The sequence below is a fragment of the Charadrius vociferus genome, unplaced genomic scaffold, assembly GCF_000708025.1.
Source record: "Charadrius vociferus isolate BGI_N301 unplaced genomic scaffold, ASM70802v2 scaffold142, whole genome shotgun sequence".
NCBI lineage: Eukaryota > Metazoa > Chordata > Aves > Charadriiformes > Charadriidae > Charadrius > Charadrius vociferus.
Window position 1 is genome coordinate 123,813 of NW_009647025.1, and position 9,043 is coordinate 132,855.

At 40.6% G+C, this 9,043-nt stretch overlaps 1 protein-coding gene across 1 annotated transcript in view; it reads left to right on the forward strand.

Annotated features, from left to right (window-relative positions):
• AGPAT4 (1-acylglycerol-3-phosphate O-acyltransferase 4) overlaps nucleotides 1-9,043 on the forward strand; it is a 68,193-nt gene that overhangs the window by 24,732 nt on the left and 34,418 nt on the right. The window contains exon 2 of the mRNA XM_009895531.1: nucleotides 7,291-7,460. Within this exon, the coding sequence (XP_009893833.1) occupies nucleotides 7,291-7,460 (170 nt within the window). The remainder of the gene's footprint in view (nucleotides 1-7,290; nucleotides 7,461-9,043) is intronic.

The following is a 9,043-nucleotide window of genomic DNA, read 5'->3' on the forward strand; positions in this document are numbered from 1 at the left end:
TACTAGACTTCCTATTTTGTGTACATCAAGTACCGAATAGTTTAATAAAAAGCATAATCTAATATTCACAGAAACCAGATCTCAGCCACTGCTTGCTGAGATAAGATGCTTCCTTCTAGTAAAGACAGAGCAAAACTTTTCCTGAAACTCCTTTTGTTCATTTCTGTCATGGTTTAAAGAAAGCTGCCCAACCTGCTTGTCTTGGGGGTGGTGGAGATTACTTGTCTGAAGTGCTATTTGTTAGACACCATGAAGTACTGTGACAGACAGTGCCTGGCCGTATGGCTAACAGGAAGCTGGAGAGTATCTGGTGTTTACTGTGTGGGATGATGTTGTCTGGTTGGCTGAAGGCAGTTGGGATAGAGTTAAGAAAAATGGATAATATAAATGATTTGCAGTCAAAAGTATTGTTTCTTATGAGACCAGTTGACATACCTGGAAAAGTGGAAAGGATTTGCATGCAGAAACCTTTCCTCAAGCTTAAAAGAGAAATTGCAGTCTTCAGGTTAAATTCACATTGAGAACAGTCGATCGAAGGTTAATTTATCTATTCATCCTGTTGTCCCAAATCTGGGTTCTTTTAATCCGATGTGCCAGGAGCCAATATACACACAGAGGCGAGATGGGTGCCAGGTGGTTCATCCACAAAACTAGCACCACCTGGTTGGCACAGGGTAAGCATTTATATATTTCAAGCAACAGTTATCAATACTTTCTACACTTACACTTAGTCATCCTCATTCCCATTGGTTCTTGCTATGTCTCATCTTTACTTAAAGTCACAGCGTCCTCTCTTTTTACTACACAGGCTCCATGCGGAGGGGGCTTTTGTTAGTAGGGGGGTTTCCCTACCCCGAGGGCTGGGTTTTTACTATGTTAATTAGGATAATTCACTCATAGTTCAAGTGACTTCTTTGGCCTTGTTAGCAATTCTGTTCCCATTATGCTTATCTTGGTATTCCCTTATTTTGCTTAATTTATGCTATCCTCTGGTTCTTTCTCCAGGGCCACATCTTGTTAACTATTTACAGTGCTTAATTGTACCCTTTACTTCTAGTATTTCTCCAACAATCCCTTAGCCTTTGAAATGAACAAAGGTTGGTACTTATGGATTTGGGGAGAGTAGGGATACAGGACAAAGACAGGGTATTGTCTGTGGAACAGTGGTGTTGTAGGTACACAGACATCATGGAAGTGACAGAAACCATAACATAATCATCCCTTCTAGCTATCTTCTGACTGGTTTTAGTATATTATAGACTAGGCTTTCTTTGAGAGGAAGCAGAAGTCGCTTATATGAATCCACCAATGCAGAAAACGTGCATAAGTGTTCAGGACAGTGTATGTTTTTTCATCTTCTCAATAAACTACCTTCTGTAAGAGCATCAGTTACTTCTTCCCAAAAACTCCTTGGGGATCACTTGCTAGCTGGAGTTGGTAGCTTTTGAACTTTATTTTGGGCTGTCATCTCCCTCATACTGATAACTAATTTTCAAAAAGGACTGCGCATTGAGGTCTTTATAATATAACTAATGGTCATAATTTAGCATTCCTAACAGTGAAAAGGTTTACTCAAAGCAGCTAAGTAGGGACAGTATTTCTTAAATTAAGTATATGCAGGCTTAAAAATAATAAAACCTACAAGTAAGCCAAGGATGCATGAGGAAAAAAAAATTTTTCGGTGTGTGTGCATATAGGAAATTGCTTAAAAGAAAGTGTTGAAACGAGACTGGTGTTCCTTTTGCGCAGTGACTTGCAGTGGATGCACTGTAACCATTCTTTTGTTGCTAAGCTGTTCCTCTGTGGTAGTGCTCCTGTGCACAGTAGGAAAAAGCCAATGGTGTTTTGGGCAATGAGAAAACACATCTGGAAGAGCTGTGACATGGTTTGGTTTCGTGCCCGTACAAAGCAAATGTTGATGTCATGGGAACTTGCCAAGTGGCATGTTTTCTTTCACTGTTTGTTGGTACTAACTCCTTTGATCAGCACACGCTATACTGACCTCAGTCATTTGTGGCAAAAGCAGCACGTTCTCTTTGTTGGAATATAAGATTGGTGGAGTACATTAAAAGAATTTCCTGCAAGCAAATGCTGAAATAACTGGGTCTCACAGCCTCAATATATATAAAAGGGCTGGCCTGTGGTTATCTCTTTATGTGCAAGGACATCCAGTAATTTATTGTAAGGGGTGGAGAATTAAGAATCATAATTCCTGCCTTCCTCTCTGTTGGTGATTTCTGTCCCTAAAAGCCCAGACATGTAACACGTGGAAGCAGTTGCATTCGTTCAAGGGAATTGCTTACAGGATCTCCCAAGGGGACTGGGGCGAAGTATCTCCAAGACCTGCAGCCAATGGAGAAAGGTTTTGTGTGTTTGTTTTTAAATTTGTGTGCATGATTTCCCCCCCATCAGCCTCCCACCTTTTGCTGCCAAACAGCTTTAAAGGAGGGAAAAAGAAGTCCAAAGATAACAGTGTTTATATCACCAGCTAGGGTAAATGGGGAGTGTAGGTAACTGGTGGTGGTGCTGGATTTTGTTTTTTTTCTTCTGTCTAAACCATTCAACTTATGCATTTTCCTACAGGTTGAAGACCAGGACCTCTGTCTTGGGGTGGACCAGCTTACACCATTACACCACATTGGTGCTCACATGCACACCTGCATGTGTTGCTTATGTAAAGTAAAGAACGGGATGGGAATCTACTTGAAGCTGGAGAGCTGATGCCTTGTCTGGCTGGGCTCCATGAATGACAACCCCCTCATCTTGGGGAAAGGGGGAAGGCGTTGCTTGACTTTCCAGCTTCAGGGTTTTTTCCCAAGAACTAGCTTTTTGTTCCCATCACAGGAAATATGTATCTGCTTTTTTATAGTAATAAGTTACTTTAAAAATATGTCTTGTAGATGAGTAAAAATGTTTCAGCTCTGAGCTCCAATGGTTTCATGTACCTAATCAACACGAGCTTACAGCACTCCTGCCTTGAAGTTTTCCTCATAATTACTTACAGCTCCTGCAGAGAAGAAGGGAGTAGACACCAGAAATAAATGACTGGTCAGGTTAGGTGACATAATGAAGCACTAGAATAGCCTGTGTTCCCCAGTCTTCTATGCAGTATAGTCATTCATCATGCAGCCATTCACCCTGTCTGGTCTTTGAAGCGGTGGTACAGTTTGCCCGCTTGTCTTGCTTTTTATTTGTATTGGAGAGTTTACTATGCTTTTACTGTATGTTCCCATAAGAATTTCTGGGTTCTCTTTCTTGGTGTTGCCTTGATACATAGGCTAAAGAGAATGAAGAATGTCATGGAGGGAAACAGTTCTGTTGCTCTTTAAAAAAGTTTACATACTTACTTGAGATCTTCAAATTGTTGTACTTATTGAGTCAATACATAACCATGCTTTTAGCTGCATTTTAAAATAGGCATTTTATGATTAATCTTGTAAGCAAATGTTTCCATGGCTTATCAGGAATAGTTATCTAAAGGAATTACTAACAAGTTCTTAAGAAGTTAACAGTGTTAACTGTTTTAATGACTCGTTCTTGCAAAACTTTGAGGTGGAAAATAACAAGTCTCAGTAAACTCTGTGTGTGTTTCCCTTCTTCCCTTAAATGCTTTTCATACAACTAGTTATCCTTTAGATCAGCCTTAGAGATCTTTTTTTTTTTTTTAGTTATTTGTTCTATAAGTGCAAGCATTGAGGCAGTTCACATTTATGCAGTGAAGGGCTAGGAGGCAGTCTACTCTTGCAGGAGGTAGGGGCTGTTCTGTGTAGTAGGGTGAGGGCTTTTTCTATTCCAGAAAGGTAGAAAACCTCAAAATTCTTAACCAGACAGAGTATCCATATTAGGCATTTGAAGGCATGTTTTCTCCATACCGTCAGCCTCTCCTGAAGCTAGTTGTAATGTACTGCAAGGGCTCTGCCTTCAAAGCAGGGATGAAAAATTTCATGTTCTTTTGTTTTTTCCGCTTCCTTTGCATTGTGTGGAAGCATCACTGGAAGAGTTGCTTTGGAAGGTAGGAACCCCCATGATGTGGGTGAATGTGAACTTACCAGCTCAGTTGTGATGTTCAAGCTCCCAAACCTTATGAAAGGGGACGGGGAGAAGCCTTAGAAATCTTGGACCAGCCCTGGCTGGGAACAAGAGAATCTCCCCCCCGCCCCCCTATTTTTAGTTATGCAGTCTGACTGGTGTACAAACAGGAGGAAACTTGCACTGATCGTCTACACTGTGAAGGAGGGAAGGCGAGTGTGTATGAGTGACCTTGTGCTGCTGAGCCACTACAGCAGGCTTCTGGGTAATAAATTTCTGTAGCAGGTTGTGAAAGTAAGCTGGTGACATGCTGCAAGAGTAACACAAACTGACACTAGTAATCATTGCTTGAGAACCACAAAGAGAAAGGAGGCTGGGAAGAAGGGGAAGGAAATAGTAGGGAAGATGAGGGGGAGAAATGCGTTAAGAACTTAAAGGCTGGCAGATGGTATTTATTGTATTTAATACAGAGACACTCAGTGCCTGCTTTGTGTTTCTGCAGCACCTGCCTGAGCACATCAGTGACAAATGGGCATGCGAGGTAAGGAATAGGGACATATTTCTGCAGTATTTATTCAAACAAAAATCTTGCTTATGTGAAGCCTGAAGAATCAAACCACATACAGAAGTATTTTTGTCTATGCTTTTTTGGAATGTATTTGAGACTGAAAATATGTACCTGAAGAGCTCTATGCACGTGGCACACCTGGATAGCAAGATTCAGATGTGTTATTAGTTTTGTTCAAATTCCTTAGGAAAAGACAAACTAAAAACCCACACTTGAAGTGGGATGTCTTTAAAGTTGTTTTTTGCCAGGTAACGTTGGCTTTTTCTTCAAGAGGGCCTCACAGTCATTTTCTCTACTGGTTTGTTTTAGGCAATAGGTTTAATAGCAGTAGAGGTTAAAAAAAAAAGAAAAAATCCCATCTGGCAGTCATTTCTTCTCTTAATTGAGTTCCTAGTTAAGCAAAAGACAAACTAATCCTGTCACTAACTTCCTTTCTTTTCTGTGATTGTGTTCTGCCCCAGAATTTGACTGTAGATTCTGTAAAGGTTTGTAAATTACAGTGTGGGGTTTTTTTTCCCAATTATTATTCAATTTTGCTGTGTTTTGGGGAATGTAGGGCTTTTATTTCCAATGCAAATCTAGTAGAAAGCTACACCCCTGGAAAGATGTAAAATTGTGAATGTGTGTCACAAAGCAGCTTTTGGCAGGGGACGTCTGGAAGCGCAATCAGCCATATATACACTTCTGTATCTCCATAGCTGAGATGTTAACATCTTTGACTTTTGTTGGGAAATCAGTTTCTGACCAGTGAAATTATTGTTTGCTTAACATATGGCAGTTAAGGTCTCCCTCCACATCTCTGACTACTGTTTTGATGCATAATAGCGTGCATTGAATAATACATACTCCTGCCACAGTAGTAGTTATTTCTGATCACCTGCCCTGATCAGAAATATTCAGGAGGACTGACAAATCAGTTATTTATCTGTACCATAAACGTGGTTTTATCATATTAAGGTAATGTTATTTGAATAGAGATTGTCTGTTAGCCTGGCTGTAACACTGTTAGATAAAATTCATTCATGTCACTAATGCTTGTTCTCCAGTGCACAGCACAATGTCACCCAAAAGCTTCAGGCAATTAATTTCACTAATGATGACTGAAAATGTAAATGACTTGTTCCTAGCTGTTTTCTGGTTTTGGTCACTAGTTGAGGCCGGTAGGGGACCTAAATTGATAGGATTTCAGAAGTGTTTCAAAGACTGGCCTGGTTTTGATCTTCCTGAGGTGAATGAGGATTTGTGGTGCTTTCAGGCTTGCCTGAAGCCAGGAGAACATCTGAGAAGTCTCATCCTTCCAGCACAGACATTAATATGGCACAGATGCGCTCTGAGAAGGGGATACATTTTACTTAGCAAAGAATAACCCCTCACATTAGACCTTTGCTTTGGTGCAGAAGTTTTGTGATAGCTTTGATAGGAAGCAAACATGTTCCTTAACTCCGTCTCTTTTCCATCTTGACAGACAGCTCTCATTAGTCCTATGGTCCCCCCAGCTCAGGACATGGGTTGCTTGAAGAAAGCCACTACTTTTAGATTTTAATTTTCCATCTCCATGGAGATAGACCTCTGCAAGCTTGTTGGCTTTACTGACTCACTTTGACTTCTCATGCCCGAGACCAGAGAGACTTTGCTAAATAAAGGTTTGATTCACAAGTCTTGTGGTCAGGCTTATAGTTATAAGCAAAACAAATACAAAGCCTACTTCTTGCCTGTCCTTGATAATGGGATAAGCAAATAGGAAGGTGAAAGTTATATGATCGTCACTAGGAGACTGCTGAGAAACCACTCTCCAGCTTGTAAGTACAGTGGTGTTTTAAACAGTCCGTGCTCTCCTACCAATTCTTGTACCGTTTCCTACAGTTAGGTTTTGGGAACAAAACTGGGTGCCAATCCAGAATGATTTTGAGGTATTTAACAGTGATTTCCCTGTTTCCCCCTCCTCTGTCCCCTGTTTGCTTCATCAATTCCTTAATATTCTGATAGTTACACTATTAATAACTATTCTTGGCTCTGCACACTTTGCCAGCCATCCACCTTGTCTTTGGTTTGGGGATGGATGCTCTTCATCCAGTCTGAGCTATTGGCTTTGCTCTGGATGATTCATACACCCCTGTCAAATGTAGAATGCATTACTTGTAGCAAAGCATACGACTGTTACTTCTGAGAAGTTAACAGTGATGTATAAGGTGTACATATAACAGACCTGGTTCCAGGTGCCTTGTCGAAACAGCTTTCTGGTCTATAATTTTGCAGTTTTTAGAGGAGCTTGAAGACCTTTATGTGACAGGAATAGGTGTGTTTGTTTCTTCTGCAAGTTTGTTCTGTTCTTCATGTAATTTTGTTGGATTATTTTAAGCTATAAATGCTAATTTTACATGTATTTTGATAAAATAATTTGTAGCATTAAATTTCCAGTTTTCAAACAAATGAAACTCCTTTTTCTCAGTGTCACTGTGGAAAATTTCTGCTCCCTCTTTCCATGCAGTCTCCTTGTTTCCAGTCTCTCCCCTGTCCCCCCAACTTGCTGTACCAAGATGTGTGACTGTGTGGTTTATGTTCAGCATTTCAGTTTCATTAAAGCTCTTGCTTTGCCATGCTCTGTTGAGATGATTGATGCTTTTCAACATGTTACTGGTTCGTGGCTTTGCATATACTACATACATTTATATATCTCTTGTTCTTTATTTCAGAGATGGTGATGTTGCTGGAATGGTGGTCAGGGACCGATTGCACCCTCTACACTGACCCAGAGAGTTACAACAAGTATGGGAAGGAGAATGCCATCGTCATCCTTAATCACAACTTTGAAATTGACTTTCTCTGTGGTTGGAACTTTTGTGAAAGATTTGGGGTCTTAGGGGTGAGTTTTGTTTAGCATTTAAACTTTCTCTCCTTGGATGTCGAAAAAAAACAAAAACAAATTCTTTGGTTTTGAAAGTTAACAGATCTGTGCTTCAGTTTCACTTAGCCACTGTCCAGACTTAGAGAGGTGAACCTAAAGCAATGCAGTGCAAGTATGTGGAATACTGAGACAGGATTGCTCAGGTATTCACAGAGGTTTTAAAAGCATTGCAGGTAAAGCTGATGAAAGAGAGATTTTTTTTTTTTAACCTGTGGAGGTCATTACAGTTGCTTCGCTTTGTGTGCTTGCACAGGGGTAATAGGTAACTATTACAGTTCATTGTGCTGCAGAAAAATGAGCCATTCTGTAATTCTTTCCCAATAAATTGTAGAATTTGTTTGCTTTCTCCAGTGTAGTCTTACAAATTCAGAGCTGAAGTTTGAATGGTGTAGTCTCTGTCTCTCAGAAGGAAAGAGCTGCCATCCCACGTGAAAGCAGTAACCAGGTTATAGCTAGTAAGGGATGGGGGAAGAATGAGTTATCCATAGTTGAATACACTATTACATTAGGCTAGGGGTACGTGTGCATTTGTTTTCAGGGTTGTTTTTTTGTTCCCCCTGTCAGCTCATGGTGATGATTCAAGCACCCGCTTCTAAGCCAGCTTGACTTAATTTTGTGGTGGTGGTGTGGTTTAACCCCAGCTGGCAACTAGGACCATGCAGCCATTCACTCATTTCCCCTCTGCGTCGAGCAGGATAGGCAGAAGAGGTAGAAAAAGGGAAAACAATCTCATTGGTTGCGGTAAAAACAGTTTGATAGAACAGTAAAGGAAGAGAAAATAATAATAATAAGGGTGGAAGAATATACAAAATGAGTGATGCAATACAGTTGCTCACCACCTGATGATCGATTGCCCAGCCCGTCCCAAAGAGCGCTCGTGGATTCCTGCCCCTCAGCCACCCCCCATTTATATACTGAGCATGATGTCTGTGCTATGGAATATTCCTTTGGCCAGCTTGTCCTGTCTGTGCTCTCTCTCAGCTTCTATGGGAAGCTGAAAAAGTCCTTGACTTAATATAAGCATTACATAGCAACAACGAAAACAATGTGTGTTATCAACATTATTCTCATACTAAGTCCAAAACACATCAACTGCTAGGAAGAAAGCTAACTCTATTCCAGCTGAAACCAAGATGGGTGGTGACGACATTCTCTACCTAAAAGGGATTTAGATAAGGGTTCTTCCCACCTAATGAAGCAGACTAATAACTCTTTTTGGTGGTCTTCTGCAGCATCATCTTCTAATTTTGCTACTGGCCACTGTCAAAACTCCTGACCTTGGATTGTGTGAACCTATGACTTTCTATGGCCTTTCCTTTGGACTCTTTGTGTTTTCTGGACATTTAGTTGCCACGTCAGTCACTTTCAAATTATAATAATGACAGTCTGCTTAAAATAATAAAAAGAGGCCTTAAAACTGGAGGAAAATGAATCTAGCCATTACAGGCCCTGCGTATTACCAAAATGGCTGTTGGCTCCTGGTTACTGAGGAGCAATCCTACCATCATGTCTAGGATTTCAGCACAGAGCTGGAGGGAAGT